At 40.8% G+C, this 23,013-nt stretch overlaps 1 protein-coding gene across 1 annotated transcript in view; it reads left to right on the top strand.

Moving 5' to 3' along the window:
- LOC116330551 (collagen alpha-3(VI) chain-like) overlaps positions 1 to 23,013 on the top strand; it is a 78,384-nt gene that overhangs the window by 6,748 nt on the left and 48,623 nt on the right. The window contains exons 3-16 of the mRNA XM_039619907.1: positions 4,428 to 4,570; positions 4,998 to 5,090; positions 5,738 to 5,791; positions 8,346 to 8,417; positions 8,748 to 8,774; positions 8,881 to 8,925; positions 10,151 to 10,204; positions 10,440 to 10,502; positions 11,154 to 11,219; positions 15,541 to 15,594; positions 15,878 to 15,913; positions 15,998 to 16,060; positions 20,004 to 20,066; positions 20,359 to 20,421. Coding sequence (XP_039475841.1) covers positions 4,428 to 4,570; positions 4,998 to 5,090; positions 5,738 to 5,791; positions 8,346 to 8,417; positions 8,748 to 8,774; positions 8,881 to 8,925; positions 10,151 to 10,204; positions 10,440 to 10,502; positions 11,154 to 11,219; positions 15,541 to 15,594; positions 15,878 to 15,913; positions 15,998 to 16,060; positions 20,004 to 20,066; positions 20,359 to 20,421 — 896 coding nt within the window. The remainder of the gene's footprint in view (positions 1 to 4,427; positions 4,571 to 4,997; positions 5,091 to 5,737; positions 5,792 to 8,345; positions 8,418 to 8,747; positions 8,775 to 8,880; positions 8,926 to 10,150; positions 10,205 to 10,439; positions 10,503 to 11,153; positions 11,220 to 15,540; positions 15,595 to 15,877; positions 15,914 to 15,997; positions 16,061 to 20,003; positions 20,067 to 20,358; positions 20,422 to 23,013) is intronic.

Below are 23,013 nucleotides of genomic sequence, written 5' to 3'. Positions count from 1 at the left end.
GAATGGACAGGTGAATGAACGGACCAGGCAGACCATAGGTTGGACCGACTGGACACTGACAAAAGACTGGACTAAGGTTGGACACATGACTGATAATTGTTCTGTTTTAACTTTTCTTTTATAACACAGGTTGGATCATAAGTGGAGAAACTGAGTATAAAAGGTGATGTTCTGGTTAACACACAGGCTTTTGTTTCTAGGACGTTTCAAGGATGCAGGCTGTGGATGGAGCCAAGAAAGGATTTGACATGATGATTAATTTGATTTCATTCCTTAAATACAGGTTTAAGCTCCGGAGCATTTATACATAATATGATAGGACTAAACTTTTCTTTTAATTGCCTAACCTGAGTGAAGGATTTTGAGTTTGTAACACATGAGATGTGTCACAAAAAGGGGGGTGTTAATATATGCGATTAGCTACATGAAATGTGTTCTTTTAGGGTTACTAAGCAAATGTCTACGTGACCTTTACCTAACAACCTTTGTGATGATAAACTTGTTTACCGACTTGCTCTCTTGTAGAACATACAGACTTAGAAAAGGGGAACTTCAGCTCTGAGTTTGAGAATAACTCTGTTAAGTTGACAGGAAACACGTCGAGACAGCCATATAGGGCAAATGTATTAGAGCTTGTAATTAAATGTGGGACTTGAAAAGAGGAAGCAAATTTGGTACAGGACGTACTTGAGATGATCAGACGAGAGAAGGAGAAGGTCAGGAATAGTTTAAACTAAGATTGAGAAAGTAAATGGGGTAAAAGGGGGTGTAGCTTCAGGGCAGCTCACAGCCTGGCGTAAACGCAAGGTGCTGTCACACAGCTTAAGTTATTTGGGTGATTTATTTTATGACAAAATAATAAGGAAATATTAAAAATATACAACACGTTGAGAAGATCTCTTTTGTTATATTTTAGTGTTTAACATGGAAGATGCCTCTCTGGAGCTTCTCTCCTGATGCTACTCCACCAAAAGAAGTTTATTTATAGAGACTATGTCAGCTCCCAAACAGACAACAACAAACCAAGACTAGCAAAAACAATCTGAATATAAATAATAACAAATAAAGAACAATACAGAATCCAAATCTGAACCAAAGAACAAAATAGTGAAATGTGGATTATTGGGTTTTTCTCTGTATATATGAAGCATTTGTAATGTGTATCTGCTAATGAAGGCTTGTAGAGGCCAGTTTATACTCACAAACAAGTGCTCAGCCAGACTGAAAAACAGGAAGCTGTAGTGCACAAGGCATATTAATAAATATAGATACAAAAAGAGGAACTCCCCATATAAACAACGTTGAAAATGTGTGAAGTATAAAGTACCGAAATAACACTATATAAGTCACAGCTGATGATTCTAATGTTAGAGAGCTCTTGCAACTGGCGTCTGAGCTGTGCAGAGGTCTCTCTTAAGACAGGTACTTATGTAGGTTAGCATGAGGTTGAGTCCAACAGAAGCAAGGCACCCTAAATGTGCACAGCATGCAGCAGGGGCTGCCAAAATAATATAGGAAACAGCACATGTAGGGAGAGAACACCCACTAAAAGTTCTGACTACACATAGTGTGGTGGCTTATGTGAACTTGCAGGCGTTCACTATGACATCGTTAGCACAACAGAGTAAAGTTTTAGATGCTCGAAATCTGACATTTACACATGAAGGAATCAATATGGCAGATTTAATGGGATTAGGAGGACCTAATTATTGTACTAAGAAAGCAGAACTTGAAGGGAAAGTCAGGGAAGATTTAAAAGCAGAACCTGTTGGGATTGGGGATTTAGAGATTTTTTTATAGCTATCATATAATCTGCCTTAGGATGACTGTGTTAATAACGTGTTGTACAGTATTATTTTATGTTTGTCATAACAGTGATGTCTCTATTTACAGGTTGAGTTAATTTTATACACAATGCATAACTGTGCTTGTTTAGAGTTGATGTTCTATCCAAGAGGGTTTTAAGCTTCACTGGTGAGAGTGTCCAGGTGATACATGTTGAGGGAAGATGAGAACATAGCAGGTTAATTGCACGCACGCTACAAAACACATGATTTAAATATAGGCCAGGCCAAAGGCCTGGACTTGATGCAGCTTTCAACTTTACAGCTCCTAACTTGCAGGAATGGCGTGGAGTGTAATGAATGAATGCAAAACATGCTTACAGACACAAACATGACAGGGGTTTATTTTACAGGGTAAAGGTGGACCACAGGTTGCTTTGTTTCTGCTTAGCAACTACTGAGGTAAATGGTGTTAAAGATAAATATGCAATAAGTGAACAGGAAATGTGTAAGGGTGAGCCGGGTGAAACAAAATGTTGTAGATAATGGAAACTTGTCTAACGGGCATTAACAGTAACCTTTGCATGTTATGTATATGCTTGAGGCCAAAAGAGGCGTAAATCCAGATAGAAAACTTTGAAGTGTGCTTTTAGCGGAGATTTAGGCTGACAGGGGATGGTGTGTATTTTACTTGGGTTGTGTTTAATAAGACTAAAAGCGTTGCTCACACACATAAAGAGTATTGAGATTGAAGAAAGTTAATATAATGGATAGAGCCCAGAACAGGATAATACATAAGTAAAATCAAATGTAATGTTTGATTTCACTTTTATTGGGAAACAATCAGGCTAGAAATGTGAGTAACCTATGTTTAAACTGTGAAAACACTCTCCACATACATTAAAACTGTGCAACTCTGAGTGGGCCATGCAATCAAGCAACTGTTACATATCTGTATTAAACTAGCCAACATAGACTCACCACCACATGATGTTGCCCTGCAGCGGGGCAGAAAATCATTTGCAAACCAGGGATCTTATGTTGATTATCATATTCTTACTTATGTACACACACACACACAGAAGGGAAAAATTTCAAAACAAAACAAAAAAACAACTTCGCTTATCCTGTCAAGCACAGGAGCAAAATAAAAATCTCTTTGGGCTCTGTTAAAATTTCTTTAGTAAAGTGTAAAAGGCCAAACCTAAGAGGTTGGGCAACCCGAAAGTCCCTCCAGTATCAGGAGTTAATAGTCAGGAAACATTCTTCACTTTAACGCCTTTTTCTGAAAAACCACTGACTCATAGATGCAGATAGACATACAAGTGCACATACATCCAGATGTGCATTTAGACATTAAAAGTGTAGAGGCATGTACACACAGATTGGCAAACCGGTACAGAGTCTAACTGAAGAGCTTAACAAAGCAGACGTGGCAGTAGGGTTTATCATTTTGCCTGATATGATATTGGGAACCAACTTTGAATAATGACAGGAACCTTAGATGAACACAGTAGGTTAGTAAGGTGTAGCAGAGAGAGGGTCAGAGCGAAGGTAGTGGACCTGGGAATGGTGTAGTGACGTCTTTGGAAGACGTCAAAAGAGGGAATTGTGGAATTACAGGGATTATTTTACATAACCATCATCTTATCATTGCATTAATTATCATTTCATCAAAGTGTCTATTGAAGCTGCTGGCATTATGTTATAATTTATATTATAGGGGTTATCATAATCAAATATTAACATGTTTATTACAGGTGCAGTTATAACTACTTTAAAATGATTGAGTTAAATATATATATATCATAACTCATATGCTGAGTATATTGTTACAGTAAAATAGTAGCTGAGCAAAGGCCTGAATGTATTCAGCTTCTTGTGGTATTTGAGTTTGCTTAGTTACAGGTGACAGAAGGATGTCCAGTCCATGGTGACCTCAAAGGCCTTAGATCATCACCATATTCGGAAGAGTATGCCACAAGGAGGAACCTCTATGTTGCATTTAATTCTTAAAATACATGGATGTTCTGTACATGCAAATTATGTGCTTGTAAACGCAAGAAGGGGCGTTACAATACCCTGATGTTATAAAAGCAATCTAGAGTGTATTTTGGGTAGAGATGTACAACTGTTTTGCAGTTTGCACCTCTCCACGCTGCGTGCATTAAAATCAATTGTTTGAACGACCTCTTCTGGACTATCATTGTTTTACTCTCATCCTCAATTTCGAACCCGTAACAAATACTAGTGCAACCCCTCGGCCTCTGAGGAGACACACCTAAGATATCAATTTCAAATCCTACGTCGTCTTGTTCTCAAGTTATAACATCCGCAAGATCTTCAGCAGACTTACTGTGGCTCTGAGGTCACTGAGATTCAAACTAATCAAAGATTTTAATAGAAGCACCTATGGTATCAATTTGAAGCTCGAGTTATAGCGTTCACATCAGTGCCTTTTACAGCTGAGGGGTAAAAAGCACTTGGATCACTATCAGACTGGATCCATCTAATCTATGAGGAGAAGTTACTAAATATTTTTTTAGACCTAATCAGTTTGCTTGATTCAAATCCAGTGGAAATGTACGTACACTGTGTTTGTGAAGCCACACTGTTCCAGTCTGTTGTCCTAACTGTCTGCAGGGGTCAGCGCCCTGCTGGCCGTGGCTCTGAGGGGCACTGACCACGCTCAGCTACAGAAGGTGGAGTTTGGCCGTGGATTCGGGTACACTGATCAGCTCATAATCAGCATGCCGAGCATCGGCAGCACCATATTCCAACAGATTGTAAGTCAGTCATGTTGCTCATGAGCAAAGTGCATTTCTATCTTTTCTAAATGACAAAAAAAGCAAGTTTTAATCTTTAGTCTGAGTTAATAGGAGCCAAGTTCATGTTATTCATATAATGTAAAAGATGTGAGTGAATTTTACTCAGAATAACCAGTAAAGGAGTCATAATGTGAGATAAGAGGACCCAAGTGCAAAACATGGGAGTAAGTTTAAAGAAAAGTCATGTAAGCAACAAAGAAATCAAAGGAGCAATCCTCCCGTCACTGATCCAGGCTGACATAATTGTTTCTCTATATTATATATTTTAATGAGTCTCGATTCTCTGAAGACAAAAAGTTCAGTAACCGACGTTTGCCTCTTAAAGATCTTCACAAAGAAGCTTGCATTGTTCATGTATGTCCTTCGTCCCCTCGTCTGACTGCAGAGCACTGTGACAGCTCGGGAATGCTGCGGAGTGATGTGCAAATGTTGGGGAGACAAAGGCCCCCGTGGTCTTCCAGGCCCCCCAGGGGTAAAGGTGAGTGTAAAACCCCAACTTTACACCAGGAATGTTTTTCACTATAGAACACAGGGAACATATCACACATTTCAAATGCAAAAATTCATCATTGCATGAAACTGAGCAGCAGGTCGTAGGTCTGGACTGCAGGCATGCTGGTGCAACTGATGCATTCTGCTCTTTAGCATCATCCCACTCAAACATGAAGGCTGTATCTGAAAAACACGTCTGCACAGAGAACATGCTGCTCTGATACCTGTGTATAGCTTTCAGCACTGACGGAACCTGTCCAGATGTGCCAGCTGCCAGCTCCACAGGGCGGATGCTCCCTCTCCCACAGACCCATCCACACATGGACTGTGTGGATGGGTCTGACCTGAGATCAGTTTCCACTTTGCCTCAGTCCATTTTAAAAGAGCTCCTCTCTGCATGATGGAGCTTTAACCTGTTCATGTGGACGGCAGCCGGAGCTGCTCTGGTGTCCGTGACACAATCACTTTTAATGGCGTGCTACCTGATTGCCTAAACTCCACCTCTAAAATATTATTTTAATATATCACGTTACTGATCAGCTGACACTTAATCTAATTAGTTGTGAAATGTTTCCTGAAGGCTTTTCCAGCCCTTTGTTTTCTTTCTGATGGTTCTGTTTGCTTTATAAACAGGGTGAGGAGGGAGAGCGGGGTCATCCAGGTTTCCCGGGAGAAGAAGGAGTCAGTGTAAGCGCTTCTTTGCTCGCTTCATCCCACTACGAGCTCTTTCAGCTGTAAATGAGACAATCGCACAATGTACATTTTCAGATTTTCACTGTAAAAATTTCCAGATTGTTTTATTTTATTCAGTTATTTGTACATAATGTTCTCTGTTTTTGCACAGTCAAGCAGCGTGTCAGGACACGTTTCACTGCGTGTTGTACTCGTATAACTATGCATGTGACAAATCCAATCCAATCCAACTTTATTTATATAGCACTTTTAAAAACAACAAAGTTGACCAAAGTGCTTTCCAATAATAAAACAGAGATAGCAGTTAAAAACCATACATTAAGCATACAATGAAATCAATAAACAAAATAAATATATAATTGAAAAAGAAGATAAAAATAAATCAGTGTAAATATTAAATATCAAAACATGAGTAAAATAAACAATAAGATATACAATGAATAAGATTAACAAAGTAAAAAGATTAAGAATGGCCAACAGCTGACTAAAAACTTACTACAAACTGACTCTGATAATACTCCTAAAAAGCCTTTGAAAAAAAGTGTGTTTTTAAAAGTGATTTAAACATTTCAAGTGTTGGGGCCAGCCTAATATGGAGGGGCAGTTTGTTCCATAGTTTGGGGGCCACAACAGCGAAAGCTCGGTCCCCTCGGTGTTTCAGTCTCGACATGGGGACAGCAAGGAATGACTGGTCAGATGATCTGAGAGACCTGTGGAGTGTATCGGTGTAGAAGGTCTGACAGGTAAGAAGGAGCCAGGCCATTTAAGACTTTAAAAGGAAGCAATAAAATTAAATAAAATTTAAAATGAATTCTAAAATGGAAGGAGGCAAGAACAGGGTAATGTGCTCACGTTTGTGTGTCCCTGTCAGCAGGCGAGCAGCAGCATTCTGGACCATCTGCAACGTGATAGTGAAGCCTGATCAATACCAATATAAAGTCCATTACAATAATCAAGGCGAGTGGTCACAAATGTGTGCAAAACTCTTTCCAAGTCACAAAAAGAAATAAAAGGTTTAACTTTAGAGAGCTGCCTCAGCTGAAAAAAGCTTTTCCTCACCACTGTATTTACCTGTTTGTCCATTTTAAGAGCTGTGTCACATTTTACTCCAAGGTTGGTGACAATTGGTTTGACACACGATGTAAGAGGACCCAAGTCAGATGGAGGGACACCAGGTCCATTCGGCCCAAATATAATGACTTCAGTCTTCTTTTCATTAAAGTTTAAAAAATTCAGAGCCAGCCATGCTCTGATATCCTTAAGACTGTCTAAAATAGGCCTGAGGGGGTTAAGGTCATTGTGTTTCAGTGGTAGATAAATTTGACAATCATCTGCATAAAAATGAAATGAAACTTTATGTTTTTTAATAATATGGCCAAGGGGAAGTAAATAAATACTAAAAAGAAGGGGCCCAAGGATGGATCCTTGAGGTACACCACATGGGAGGGGGGCGGAAGATGAATGAAATTTACCAAATGAGACAGAAAAACTTCTATCAGAGAGGTATGACCTAAACCACTCCAAGGCAGTGCCTCTAATTCCAACATGATGTTCTAGACGATAAATCAAAATATTGTGATCTACTGTATCAAAAGCTGCTGTGAGATCCAAAAGCACAAGTAAGACAGACTTCCCAGAGTCAGCAGTTAGTAAGATATCATTAAAGACTCTCAAAAGTGCAGTCTCTGTGCTGTGAAGGGCTTTAAAACCAGATTAAAATACCTCAAAAATGTTTTGACTCTCTGAAAAAGTCTGCAGCTGTGAACACACTTCTTTTTCTAAAATTTTAGAAACAAAAGGAAGCTTTGAAATAGGTCTGAAATTACTCAACAAAGAGGCATCCAAGCCAGGGCGTCTCAGCAGAGGCTGGACCACTGCCTGTTTAAAAATTACAGGTACATGGCCTAAAGTCAGGCTGCTGTTTATAAGCCTTTGAATATAAGGTCCAATAGTGCCCCAGACTTCTTTAAAAAAGCGAGGGGGAAGGACATCAGTGGGAGAGCCAGACTTGATTTGGGTGACAATTTTACCCAGTTTAGATAGAGACACAGGTTCAAAATGGCTAAAAACTGCTAAAGGCGTAAAAATAACAGAAGGGTCATAAGAAGGGGGTGAAATATGTGCTCTAATAGATAAAATCTTCTCCACAAAGAAATTTAAAAAAGCTTCACAAGTTTCAGCAGAAGCTTCTGTACAGTTGGATTGGGGATAAAGGATCTTGAATCTGGTTGAAAAAACGTCAAACCTGAATTCATTTCCATTAAAAAATTTTGCTTTTAATTATTTATTTTGAATTTTCTAGTTTGTAGTTTGTGTTGTGTTTTGAAGGTTCTTCTTGTTAAAATTGAGTTCTTTTTTCCCACAATTGCCAACTGCTTGCTCCTGTTTATGGGTGCTACCTAAAAGCAGTTGACATTTACATTTTATTTAAATGCAAATGTATTTTTGAGATATTATTCATATAACATGATAACTGATAGATGGACCTACAGGACGAAGCAGACAGAGAGCTCGAACCAGAGTGGCTCACTTTGCTTTTGTGTTGCAGGGCGAGCGAGGTCGTCCTGGACTTCCTGGACTTCAGGGGATCCGGGGCTGTCCTGGGAGCAGAGGACAGAAGGTACGCAATGTGTCATACCTCTGAGAGGAGCACTGCTGAAGTCTGATCATTAATCGATCACGTACCGATGCAGAGGAAATGACGCTGCAGTCGAACAGACGAGTTCATGGAGATGCTTTTCATGTCAGACTGTGTGACGACTGATTTTTAGTATTAACTTTTGTTCTTAACATGAAAAACAAGTTTGTTTATAGTATGTTATAAATATATCACACAAATATTAAATATACCAGACGTTTCATCGAATCCAATAATAGATTCCTGTGAAGCCAGGCTGAAAAAGTCAAACATGAGCGCTTTAACCATTAAATCTGCTGTTTGTATCTGCAGGGCTACCGAGGCATCTCAGGCAACAAGGTGAGTGACTGAGGTCTGCTGACAGTGCTGCATTTACTGGAGAAGCGACAGTTTATCATAGATTCAGCAGTGAGACGTAACAGCTGATTCTGCTTCAACGCTACAGGGCGACGACGGCGAGGATGGACTGAACGGCATCGATGGAGAGCAGGTATGAACATCTGTGACTGAGGCCTTATGATCAGTGACGCGTTGCTAACGGCGTTACTTTTTCACTAACTAGTAATCTAACTAATAATCTCCAAAAGTTGAATCTGTTCATCTGGACGTAGCGTTTTGTGGGAGAAACGTTTCGTCACTCATCCAAGTGACTTCTTCAGTCTCAGCTGACTGCAGGTTTCCCCAAACCTTATAAACAGTACATTTGCATAATGACTGAAACCAGCCCACTGAAGGAACAATGGGCTGTGAGGTCAGTTCCTTAATCATAATTATGCAAATTCTCATGACCATTGATCAACAATCACTGACCAAAACCCACTGATCAAAGAACACTGATCAATGTCCATGAGTCCCATTCACAGAGAGTTGGGGAATGGCTGCAATCACAGCATTGTAAGATGGTGACAGATGTACCCTTAGGCCCCCTCCTCGATTCAGAGATGGTCTTTCCCTTTTCACGTAAATGGCCTCCTTGACTCCGCCCTCAAACCAGCGTTCTTCCCTGTCCAGGATGTGTACATCCTCATCATTGAAAGAGTGTCCACTGGGCTGTAGGTGTAAATAAACTGCAGAGTCCTGGCCTGACGAGGTAGCTCTTCTGTGTTGTAGCCAGAGGGGGTTTGGTTTCCCTGATGTATAAATCCTGGCACAGCGTGCATTCCGTTACTCTGTTTGTGTCGGGGACCTACAGGCCAGTGGACACACTGGTTTGAGTGGGGAGTTAAGGAGGCCCTGGAGTGGCTAACATTAGCTGAGGCTAATATTGTAATGATTTTTCTCCTCTTTGTGACTGAAACAGAATGTAGCCTGATAAACATCTGGGCTGTCCAGAGGACAATGTCCCACTGGTCGCTGACTGAGGCCTTTTTCCTTAGTGATGTGTTAACACACACCTGAACACTGCTTTGACAGACATGCTGACACCTGCTGATGATCAGTGAATTTATCATCACCTGGCTCCGTGTGGACTCGCACGCTTCCTGCTGTTCGATATAGTCATTTGAATGCAACTGTGGATTAAATTATACATATAATTTTAAATTAGATAAATGAATTATTACATATGAAAATTATTCTTTATATTAACATTTACACATGCTGTATTATCCTGGTGATTTACAAATCATGGTAGGAGAGTATGATGGTTTATGACTGTGGAAGAAGAAGTGAGACAAAGAGCAGGAGATGACGCGTGCTTCTGGTTTTGTTTGCAGGGAGACACGGGACACAGTGGACTGAAAGCAGACCGAGGACCGCCGGGAAACCCAGTAAACAAAAACCACTCAAAGTTTCTTTGGCTTCGTGCTACATCAGCTCTGATCGTTGTTACCTAATGAAATGATTGATTCATTTTACTGTTATTGTTTCTGCGACACCCTTTGTGTTGTTTCTGTTTTCGTTTTTTTAAACGTGTTTTGACTTCAGCTTGTAAAAATGAAGCTGTGAGCTGTTGACCTCTGACCTCTGGGTAGGTTGATTGACAGGCTGAAATATAATCTTTAGGGTACCCCGGGGACAAAAGGCGAGCTGGGGCTGAAAGGACAGAAGGGACTGAGAGGAGACCCGGTGAGTTTCAGTGCTTTCACTTCAGAAAAGTCGGCAGTCACATGGACTTTTTTCTCTTAATTATGTAATATGTGGGAGGAGGAGGGGGACGAGGAAGAGGAGGAGGCAGGTCAAGTTCAGGTCAATCAGACTGCTAAAGCAAAATAAACCTTTCATATTTCAGTTTTTTTGTTTTTACAAAGAAAACCTGTTTCAAATGCCAGAATATGAAAAATGTCCTGAAATAATGACACTCTTTAGTTTCTGCTCATATTTTTATGATACAAAACTTATGGTGAAGATATTTGATCATGTAGTTTGTCGGTGTCAGTCTGATCTTTCTAACAAATACAAATAAGCTGGAATTTATCGAGAGCGTTTCCAGTCTGATGTGATCACACACTACATTCACTCATAAAACACTTTATTTACAACAATAATCCACAAACGTCGTGCTGCCATAAAAACCCACCCATCACTTCTTTTGGCAGAACTCTGCATGTCGATGTTTTCTGAGGATGTTTTTGTGTGTTTAAACATTTAAATGTCACTAATGTCAGTTAAAAATGTAATATTGGCTCTTTCTTCTGTCGGAAAGCCCGACAGCTGATCGCAGCTGGGAAACAGCTGGAAGCTCCACTTCAAGAACCGAACACTGTTTTTGTCTGACAGGGCACCCCGGGTGTCGACAACAACAGACCAGGACCCAAAGGAGACCCTGGCAGCCCAGGGAGACCAGTAAGACACATCCACATCTTTATGTAAAAGCTGAACATTAGCCGCCATGATGTCGGCCGTTAGTTTATCGTAAATTATCTACAGAGACTAAAGCTGATTTTTCTTTTATCAGGCTGTAAACATTTTTAATATAAATACTAAATGGACTGGTTCTAATATAGCACTTTTTAATCTGTCTGAATGCTCAAAGCACTTCGTACAACATGCCTCATTCACCCATTCACACAAGCACTTTTTCACTCTCTAACATTCACACTCTGACGGATGTGTCAGAGAGCAGCTCGGGTTAGTATCTTGCCCAAACATCGAATTAGAAGATGACCTGATCTACAGTCAACACGAGTGTCTATGGAGACTGACTCACTGCTGCCTCTTCTGGGCATCAGAGGAACTGCGAGTTTTTGACACTAAAGTATTCGTTGGGTTTCAGGGGATGCAGAGCCTGTTGTTCACTGAGGATAGGTTTCCAGTCTGTCCCAGAGAGAGACAGACAGTCATTCACAGTCATACTCACACCTTCAGAATCACAAGTTAACCTAACGAGAATGCCTTTGGACTGTGGAAGTGAGCTGGAGGACACAGGGAGAACATGTGACACCCTGTCACTTCCTTTTCAGAAGAGAGGTCGCCATTGGATCAGACAGTTTCAGAAGTCCGTGTTCTTAGCTGACAGGAGTGCGTGGTGTGGTCTTCTGCTGCAGTACCCATCTGCTTCAAGTTCAATGTGTTGTGGATTCAGAGATACTCGAAGCAGTCTGGACGTTCTCCTCTGACCTCTGACATCAACAAGGCCTTTTCTCTCAGAGATCTGCTGTTAACGCTGCATGTTGTCTTTTCAGAGCTTCCTCTGTAAATGATTGTGTGGAAAGTCCCAACAGATCAGCAGAATAGTCAGACCAACCTGTCCTGTACCAAAGACCACACCACATATATACCTGCATGCATTCATTTGGTGCCACGTGATTGGCTGATCAGATATGTGGCCAGTGATTGAACATGAAAGTGAAGCCAATACAGAAGTATCTTGAACCTGGTCAGCAGGGGGCGACTCCTGTGGTCTGATTAGATAGAAGGCTATGAGAAAAGGAGCGTGCTACTCATCCCATCTCTGAACACTCTTTGATGGAATTATGGTTCCAGTTGCTAATTTAAAGTGTTTCTGAATAAAATGTGATTAATTTTACTTTTAAATCAATAAGCCCACCTGATGTACATCACAAATGAGTGAAGACAGACAGATAGACGCATGGATGGATGAATGGATGATAGATGGATGACAGATTGTCAAGAGATTTATTCTAAATGACACTTCTTCAGCTGAGAGTCTAAGAGTGAAGAGACACACACTGCAGATCTTTACTTGCAAGGGCGGTCACAGAACGCTCACAACAGAGTGGGGGCCCTGTGATGCGCGCTCTATTCTTGCACTTGTCTTTATTTATATGCAAAAATAATACAACAGTGAATACGTCTATTCATAGGCAGAGGAAAGTTAGTGCGCAGGGAGTGAAGATAAGAGTGGTTCAGGTGTATGCATGTGTGTTGTGGGATACAGAAAGACGCGGCCCCTCTTCTTGTTAGGGAGCGCAGATAAAAGTGTCCAGCTCTCCTCTTCCTGCTTGTTCAGCTATTATCACTGTGAGAAAGAATTTATAAAACAGTCTTGTAGTGGACAACAGTCTAAGTCATCAAAAGGTCAACATACAGTATTCTATCATATGCAAACTTATATCATTAAAAGCTTATACTGACTACTAAGTACAATTTTCCATTGACATTCCCTCCTGTTGTCAGTATAACTTTCAAGTGAGATATCAGTATGTAACATCTTGTTGTACAGTTTCTATCACACCATCATTAATCACACAAAGTCTTCATGCTCCAGCAGGTCGGGGTCATCATCATCATTTGTCACGGCTATGTATGCAGCAACAGTGGAAACAATTATACGGTTAATCATGAGTTTTAGACATGGCAGGATACATGTGACAAAAACACAAAATAAAAGTAAGAATACAAAAAGGAATAAATAGAATAAATAAGAATAAGAATACAAAGGAATTGCAAGTATTTCAAGTATTTCAAGTATTTCAAGTATTGAAGTCTATTGCACCGTTGGTTTTTAACAAAAAGTATTGCACAGTGAAAAGGGAGTAGTAGTCTTTTTAGCAGTCACGTGTATTACTTACATAGTCCTGATTTTGGGCCTGCTGGATCAGTCTCAAGGCGTTCAGGGCATCAGTCATGTTTGATGAGTGTACATTGTCTGATGTGTGTGTGTGTCATTTCTCACTCAATCAACAAGTGCGCGTCTGTTCAGGTGTGTGTTTCTCTTCATTCTGAGTCAGTGTGTCTAGGCCTGTCTCTACCTCTTGCTCTTCCCCTATGCATTCCTCTCCCTCTCTTTTGGCCTCTGAAGCCTCCCCTGTAGCCTCCACTGAAAGCTGTGAGAACAGTGTCAGTGTCGAGGGCAAAAACTGAGACCTTCTCTTTCTTTTTCACCACTGTCTGTGCATGGTTAGCATATTGAAACGCCTCATCTGCTGTGCCCGTATCTTTGCGTTACCCAATGCTTTTCTACATGAGACCTAATGGGTGGTAGTAATCCTTTAATGAAAGTGCGTTTAAATTGTTTTTTCTTTTCCTCTTTCTTTTTCTCCTTTCAGCTTTGGTTTCCCATGCTTGGAAAAGTTTATATTCTTCTTTACGTTTTAATTTTTCCTTTGGGTCTTTTGTTAATGTAATTTCTTGTTTCAGGGCAGCCCTCAGCTGGGTAACAGCTGAGGGATTGCATTTCCCTTCCCAGCTGTGGTTTTTAGCTTTTTGTGGATTTCTCCACCTATTTGCACTTATTCTACCTGCTCCGGTTTGTTGTTTTTCTAAATATTCCTCATCAGGTGTTAATTTTGCTTGTTTATTCCCCATTGTCAAAGATTTTGCTGGGCTGTCACTGGCACGCTTGACTTCAGAGTGGTTTACTGATACGGCCTTCGACTTCACCCTATAGGTGAAGCGGTACCAGTTTTATGAGATGAAACCCAACCGTTCTCCTTTGTCACCAGTACGTGAGCCTCAGCAAAGAAAACAAATAAAATAGAAGTAGTTCAGCAGCGTATTGTGCTGTAAAATCAACTTACTTCTAGACACATACACACATACACACAGATAGACATTTGCGCGCTAATTTGTTACGAAGTATTTAACAGCTACCTCTGAAACTGGTCTAAACTTAGTTCTTTTTGGCCTTTTGGCGAACTTAACCTATTTTACGCGTTTCTTTAATAATTTGTCACGAGATAATTTCGGCTACCTCTGAAACTGGTCTAAACTTAGTTCTTTTGGCCTTTTGGCGAACTTAACCTATTTTATCATTTTATTTTACGCGTTTCTTAAAACCTTCGTGGCCGTTTTACAAAATAGTGTTTCTCTCACCCTCAGACGTCTCACTGGTGATTCGGATCGTCAGACTGAATCCCACCGCCGTGGACCAGACTAAAAACACCGGCCTGGACCCGAATTTAAACGTCCCAGGGCTTTCGACCTCGTCTAAGAGGGCTGTGCACAGACTTCGGTGCTGGCTTCCCACGGCGTCAGGAATCAGTTCTGGATCCTTGGAACAGAGTCACAGATAACAGTTCTGATATTTCTGATCCGGCTCGAAGGACCAAAATAAATGTCAAGAGATTTATTCTAAATGACACTTCTTCAGCTGAGAGTCTAAGAGTGAAGAGACACACACTGCAGATCTTTACTTGCAAGGGCGGTCACAGAACGCTCACAACAGAGTGGGGGCCCTGTGATGCGCGCTCTGTTCTTGCACTTGTCTTTATTTATATGCAAAAATAATACAACAGTGAATACGTCTATTCATAGGCAGAGGAAAGTTAGTGCGTAGGGAGTGAAGATAAGAGTGGTTCAGGTGTATGTGTGTGTTGTGAGATTCAGAAGGACGCGGCCCCTCTTCTTGTTAGGGAGCGCAGATAAAAGTGTCCAGCTCTCCTCTTCCTGCTTGTTCAGCTATTATCACTGTGAGAAAGAATTTATAAAACAGTCTTGTAGTGGACAACAGTCTAAGTCATCAAAAGGTCAACATACAGTATTCTATCATATGCAAACTTATATCATTAAAAGCTTATACTGACTACTAAGTACAATTTTCCATTGACACAGATGGATGGATGGATGGATGGATGACAGATGGATGGATGGATGGATGGATGACAGATGGATGATGGATGGTTGACAGATGGATGGATGGATGACAGATGGATAGATGGGTGGGTGGATGGATGAAGTTATCAGAATGTTTTCTAATCCACAGGGTGATCCTGGTTCAGACGGGTACGGGGGTGACGGTGGACTCGATGGAAACCCGGTGAGATTTCTGAGTTCTCAGATAAAACGTTCTCCTGTTTCTAAGAAAAGCTGTTTTCATGAGGTGTGCAATGAGAAGAGAAGTGATCCTCATACAGAGACTCAGATAAGAAGGTGGGCTGGTCTGTGCTGCAGAAAGAGTTCAGGATGATGATGGTGACCGAGAAGAATCTCAGCATTTAAAGAAATAAATGCTCATTTGAAGCCCTGACAAAAGCAAAGTGCTTCCACAATCCCAGCAGACATTATCACTGACAGTAAACAACAGTTTTTTTCTTGTGCAGGGTCGTAACGGAAGAAGAGGTCCCAGTGGTGAGAAGGTAGGAGAAGATATGAAGCAACATCAAAGCCAGAATTATACAGTATATCTGTGACTGTACACAGATACCTGACTCTGTTTGCAGGGGTCACCTGGCGAGAAAGGAAACCGAGGACCTTCTGGTATCCCAGGTGCTGCTGGGCCACAGGTGAGAGTTCAGTTCTGTCGTGACGGTATGCTTTGTGTGATTGGACGCACAGAAGGATGACCTTATTTGTGAGACCGCGTACATTTAACTCAGAAAAGACGCATCTGCCTCTGCCGTAGTTTAACCTCTCCTCCCCGCACTCAGCCTTCCTGTCACATCTCTGCTCTTACTCTCTGAATGTTGTGGGAACGCTGACGATCATTCAGACTGGGAACACCCTCTGGACCAAGTCCTCTGGTTAATACTCAGACCTCCATGTCATTCTTTTGTCAGTTTATAGTACATCCTCCAGATTTCCTCTCCTCACATGTGCTAGAAGACAATGTTAAGATAAGATAAACTTTTATTAGTCCCACATGTGGGAAATTTGTTGCAGTAATGGATGCAAGGCCACGGGAACTCATAGTTTGTGTAGGTCATGGAGGAAGCTCGCCCTTTTTTCTGTCTATATAAGAGGAAACTCTCCAATACTTCAAATAAAAAAAAAATCCATGGAAACATCTGTGTGAGCAACACACTCTCTGCTATATTACCTCAGCAGTTTTCATTACAACCCCCGCAAGTATATTTGGTTTGAAATTTAAATGAACTTTACCAGTTCTGATAAAAAGAGTGATCAAATATGCAGCCAGAATTATGCCAGAAGCTTATCGACAGCTACCAAAAGCATCTGTGAACAACTTTGTTTGAGACATTTAGCCACGCTCTACAATCATTCCACAATCGAAAACGTTCAAAGAAAAGCTCAAAATGAACATCTGACCACAACTGTGTGTAAGCAGTATGCATCGTTTCCAAGCTGCAGGGCCTGTAAAGGGATCTCCACTGCCTTGTAAGACCCCTCGATGTTTTAGAACTAATAAGCTGTTTCGAATATTGAAGTCTCAACTGTTCAAGAGCCGTGATTCAGAGCCAAGGTAACAGAGTTTACAGTTTAGGCAGTAAACTGTAAATGTTCTCCAACAGGCTGCATCTGGTTGAATCAGCATGAAATTCCTGGAGGATCATTAACAGCAACTATACACATTATTCCTTATAAGTTTTGTTTTAGTTCAATAGGCAGAAATCCCCACAGGACTCGAGTAATGATCAGTGGTGCCAGTTTAGTCTGTGTGTGTACATCACTCCGGTTACACATTGGCTTTCACTCAGTTGGATTTGGCAGATTTGCGCTGGATTTGGCCCATGGACAGACTTCCAGAGAAATTCGGTGGAACTATTTACGAAAAGAGGAATCATCTGTTCTCCACATTTGTTTTTTCTCTGTCAACCACAAAGCCAGATAGGATGCAGTTGCAGCTCTACTTGTTATCAGTTAGTCACTTAACAAGAGCTGTTTCTCATTTAGTGGAGTATATTTGTGAACACATGTTGTATAACAGCCTCATGGGCAGTGTTCACATAGACAGACTGTGATATTCATAGTCTGCACATCCATGCCTAGCTTCAGATTGTACTTCCCCAAGACATGACCACACTTATCCACACCACATTTCCTGCTATTAGTGATGGCAAATTACATAAGAGCCATTATTGCAGTCCTGGTAGAATTACATCCTATTTTAGATTTTACCAAATATGTTTAAATCACTTCATGTTGTAACTTCTGTTTGTATCTCAGAACACCAAAGCTGTTATCCTGAACCCACACGGCTCAGATCAGAGATTCAGATCCTAGTACAGGCTCAAGTGCTGTCCAACCAGCTTCTTGTTTTAGTTACATTCAATTGGATCCAATGGGTAAACAATGTAAAACGTCTGACAGGTCAGAAAAGAAAAACATAAATGTAAGATCAACACAAACACTTTAATATTTCTTAAACTCTGCAATTCCACAAGACCCTTTAAAAACAGGAGTATTTCCACTGTGTAGACATGTGTGGGTCACAGTTACCCGAGTCTCGTACACTCTCTGTGTAGCTTCTCAGTCATCCAGTTGAGGGTCGTCTAAGGAAGGTTTCACCTCTCATCCCAGAAGCTCTTCGGTTCCAAAAGAACAGTTTTAAAGCTGTAGAAGGGACAAAGGTGAAACGTCTTCAAGAAACTTAAAGAACTCCAGTCGCTTTCTTTCACAGCTCCTTAGACTATTTTCTCAAAAGAACATATGAAATCCTGTGCTCTTTAAGACGAGAGCAGCTGTGGTGTGATGATGTGTGAATGATGCTGAAGTGTCCTACTGTCACGCTAACACAGTGTTTCTATGTTTCCTATGTTCTCGTTTGCTATTGTTTAGTTTCCTCGTTCTTCCAAGTGTAATCATTTGTACTTCTTGTTGGTTTAGTTTGTTCCCTCCCTGTTTGGTCTGTCACGTCTCTCGTATGTTTCTGTCTCTGGGTTTTATTCATCTGTTTTCTTTCCTCCCACCTCATTATGTTGGATCTCTCCCCATTCACCGTGTGTTTCCACCGTTTTCCTTTGCCCATTGTTGCATCGTCCCATATTGCTGCGAGTGTCCCCACTTTTCCTTGCTCTTAGTTGCTTGTTCCTCACTTTCTCAGTTGTCTAGTTTCACGTCTGAGTTGCGTTTTTTTTGCATTTGGTGTTTTGCCTGCTTTAGTTAATTCTTTTGAGTTTTGAGTCCTGCGTTGGCTCCTCCCTCTGCCTGCCACACAGCGCTCAAATGACACCAACCAAATTCTTAAGGCAGGTGTTCCACGCCATTTGGTCAGGGACACACAAAATTATTCCAGGTGAATTACTTAGCCTCAGGCCCTGGTGACTGAAAAACGTCTGGTCTTTCCATAAGCTGTGTCCCAAAACCTCGGTCGCATCCTTCAGAGGCCGCATTCTTCAGAGGCCGCATTTGTAGACCGATTACGTCACAGCCAGGCGACGAAGGCTGTCCCAATTCAAAGGCTGCTCCAAACGCGGCCGACAAATGCGTCCTTCATTTCCCCGAATTTGAAGGATGGGTCAGTATCCTTCGTGGCCCAGCCTATCCCAGAATTCATAGCGCGGCCCAGCCAATTCCAGTTTCCAACAATGGCGGCCGCTACTAAGTTTTAAAATTACTCTTATTAATCTTTCTGGGTCACAAAATAAACTTTTAACATATTTTCAGGCGAGAAAGTAGCTGTGTAAACTTCAAATATCTGCTCGGTTTCTCAAAACATCACATATTTGCAAAAGTGCTCCGACATTTTCGGAGACGTCTTTTTTCCCTCGATAGCTAGCCGTGGCGATAACAGCGAACTCCCGGTACATTGTTTTCAACCTCTCGCGGTCTTTGGCTACTCAGGTTAAACATGATATATAAGTCTCTTAGATAACTTAAAAATGTTTTTGTTTGGCTTTTTTCAGTGTTTTATTTGTTCCTGAGTAAATCGGTTTGGCTGAGATTAAAGTTATTAGATTAGATTAAATAAAACTTTATTAATCCCTCGGGAGGGTTCCTCTGGGGTTTTCACACAGCTGAATAAACGTGAAACAGAAAACTGATTAAACAGAAGTGTGAGATGATAGAGAATTGACTCCAGTATCCTGTTATATATACATAGACTCCCGGCATCCATACTAGGAAGTCGATACATAATTATATGACATCATGCATGATGTCATGAAGTTTGACTGTAGAAAGGATTCTGGCAGGCGCATGCAGACAACCACACACGCTGCATGACCAGATTGCACTGATTTGCTTTGTTTGTCATATTTCTGTAATTATTTTTTGATGGAATGTTTTCCAGGATGGGCGTCCTACTGCCCTTGTTTTTTTCTTGTTCTTTTCTTTTTAAAATTTACTAATTTTATTATTTTTTTCCAACACTTTTTGTTTTAGAAGCAATACAAGTAAAGTGTAGTGCCATAAATATTATTATCAACGTACACTACAGATGACTAATAGTCTATAGCCATGCAGACTATCCATCAGTGGATCATCAGTCATCATTGATTGGCAGAGGTGTAAATAATCACCAGTTATCAAACTGTGTTGACCCTGCAGGGCCCTGCTGGGGAGAAAGGGGAACCTGGACCCAAAGGAACACCTGGTTTTCCAGGAAATCAGGTGAGTTCCTCAACTAGGCTGTACTCATGCATCACTGACCAACAAGTTCAATTATGATTTACTGATTGTGTTTTTCTAATTAAGTATGTGTCTGATTAAAGGGAGTTTTGCATGAGGAAAAATACTAACATTGCTTTTTTTTACGTTTTTATTTTCTTATTCTTTTCCATGTTGCTTTAAAGGTCTTAGACATTTAAAGGCTTTAGTATTTCCAGTGGCTGCAACATAAAGAGTGTTCAGTGTTTGCATGATGTGAATAGAGTGAACAGTGGCAGCTCTGCTCCTCCCACAGGGTGAACATGGATCTGTTGGAGAACCAGGGCTACCTGGAAGTCGTGGCCCTAATGGGCAGAAGGTGGGTGACATCACTTCCTTTCTTTGCATTCAGGAAAGCTTTTAACCAAAATACTAGTGATGGCCAAATGAAGCTTTCTGAAGCACTGAAGCTTGTATCGAAAAACGGTTCATTACTCGAAGCTTTTCAACACAGTCCTCTCCGGTGACATCTGGTGGCGAAAATTATGAAGAGCAGCTTGAATCTGCAAAATAAAACGGACTGCTTAATTATCACTGCTCACTCCAGGGGGAGTTCTCTCTGATATTGCGTTGCTTTGAACATGTAATTGTTTTTTTTTTTTCCTCGATTGGGGGCTGAAAAAATTGTAATGCTTATTTGCTTAATACATTTTGATCAAGAAACTTTACTTATGTAAACATGCACCATGGTGTGGCCTTTCTTTGCTTATGACTCCTTGATGTTGGTATTACAATAAGTGAGCAATATATATAATATACATATGATAATGTACAGCACATTATGGAGTATGCTCCTGCTGTGTGAAGTCCTGCCTCCATCTACTTGTGCATTTAATCACTGGACAGCTGGACAGGTATGTTCATACAAAATATTAGATTATGCCAATTTTCCTATATATATTTTTGACCTAGGGGTAGGATTGATTGTGAACTGGAAAGGGAAAATGCTTAGGGGGCTGAGTACGGCTGGGTATCGTCACTGATGTGTAGAATCATTTTGATTCGATACAGGATCCGATTCAATTTGATTGGAATCTGGAAAGTTTTACCTCGGACAGTCAGAAATATTACAATTCTGATCATTTATCAGTATATATCCATATGTTTGTATCTATTAAAAGAAAGCTGACACTTGTGAGACTTAATTAGAGATGTAAACAGAGAGTTATGAATTCTGCAGCTTCAGAAGCCAGCGAAAAAAAAAAAAAAAAAAAAAGGTAAACACAGCGCGGACCCGCCGACACATCAAAATGTGATTCTGACACGTCGGCTCCGCGCTCTGTGTTTACGTTTGTATGTTTTAGCTGTTTGGTGTTTGACGAAATTTTGTGAGGTTTAACCTGAGATGCTGGCGTTTCAGGCAAAATAATGTTTAATTTACAAATCGACTCAGGATTTTAATGAATCAATATCACTTTATTCAATTTAGAATGGATTGTAATCAGAAAAGCGATAATCAAAACCCACCCCTAACCATGAACTTGCAAAGTAAAAACACGATCTATGTAAGGTAGCCCTTTTGTTATTTTCATTTAAAAAGAGGATTAGTTTTACTGTGCGCTGGCCGAGTCTGTTTCTTTTCTTAGAAATAATTTCTCCTGCCCAAGAGAAAATCCTCTGGCATGGAACAGAAGAGGCTGTGGAGTGCAGAAACTACACTGCAAGTTGGTAGATATGCAGGTATACGGTCTTATTGGTCCTGCAGACTATCACCTAAAAACAATAAACAAAATGATTTTCTAAAATGTGTAGCAATGTAATTTACGTATAGTGTGAAATACATTTTTTTAGTCTTTATTAGCTTTAATTCACATGGAAGTATTTCTAAAGTCATATGCTGTAATGATATTTACATTATGAAAAGATGATTTTGGACATTTCACGTTTTTCACTTCTGCAGATAAAATAAATTGAGCAAAATCAACTCAAAATCCCACGAATGATTCACTTCCTTATCAACCACTGAATCACTTGTGTTCTAAATGAAGCTTCGGACGACACTGATCACGTGACTCTGGCCAAACGACACAGTGCTTCTGCAATGTGTTGTTTTTTGGGTACGCACCGGAGCGCCAGCTTCAAGCGGGCATTAGTCTAATGGATAGATTTAATCAATAAACCGTTCTTATGTAAACATGCACCATGGTGTGGTATTTCTTTGCCTGTCACTTCTTGATGTTGGTAAATAAAATAGATCCAAAATACATATAATAACATACAAAACATTATGGCGCATGCCTCTGCTGTGAGGTCCTGCCTCCAGGTACTTCGCTATCTGTCACCATCAACACACTCCACAAATCCCGTGAATGATTCACTTCCTTATATCCATTTGAATCAGGTACCGAAGCAGTTACGTGCGTAATGAAGCTTCGGACGTCACTGGTCACGTGACTTTTGCCAAACGAAGCAAGCCTCGACACAGTTGCCGTTTCTCAATTCTCAAGTACGTGAGTACGTACTCGCCGAGAACGCGAGTACGTACTCACGTACTTGAGAATTGAGAAACGGCCTTTGTCTGAGTTTCGGACGAAATGCATTCTGGGACATTTAGCTGTACCAAGTCCACACAAGTCACCACCGATGCATGCTCGATAAAACGGGCGGAGCGAGAACACATCCGGGACTTTTTCGCGTTCTCGGTTTGATGCGTACTTCGAATTGGAACAGTACTCGGTCTCCGACTGATGACGTATCACGAGTACACGAGAACGCAAGTACGCACAAGTACGCATATTGAGAAACGGCAAGTGCTTCTGAACCAGTGTGTTGTTTTTTTCGACACACGCTCCGGAGCGTCAGCTTCACGCGTGCCATCACTACAAAATACCCATGTAGCACGCGGCTAGAAGTCAAAATCCAACCCTTATCCAACTACAAGCCTTATGGCCCCAGTGGGATTTTAGATGAA

Source organism: Oreochromis aureus, linkage group 11 (genome assembly GCF_013358895.1).
Source record: "Oreochromis aureus strain Israel breed Guangdong linkage group 11, ZZ_aureus, whole genome shotgun sequence".
NCBI lineage: Eukaryota > Metazoa > Chordata > Actinopteri > Cichliformes > Cichlidae > Oreochromis > Oreochromis aureus.
The sequence above is the reverse complement of the archived record's forward strand: the minus strand, read 5'-3'. Positions and strand labels throughout refer to the sequence as shown.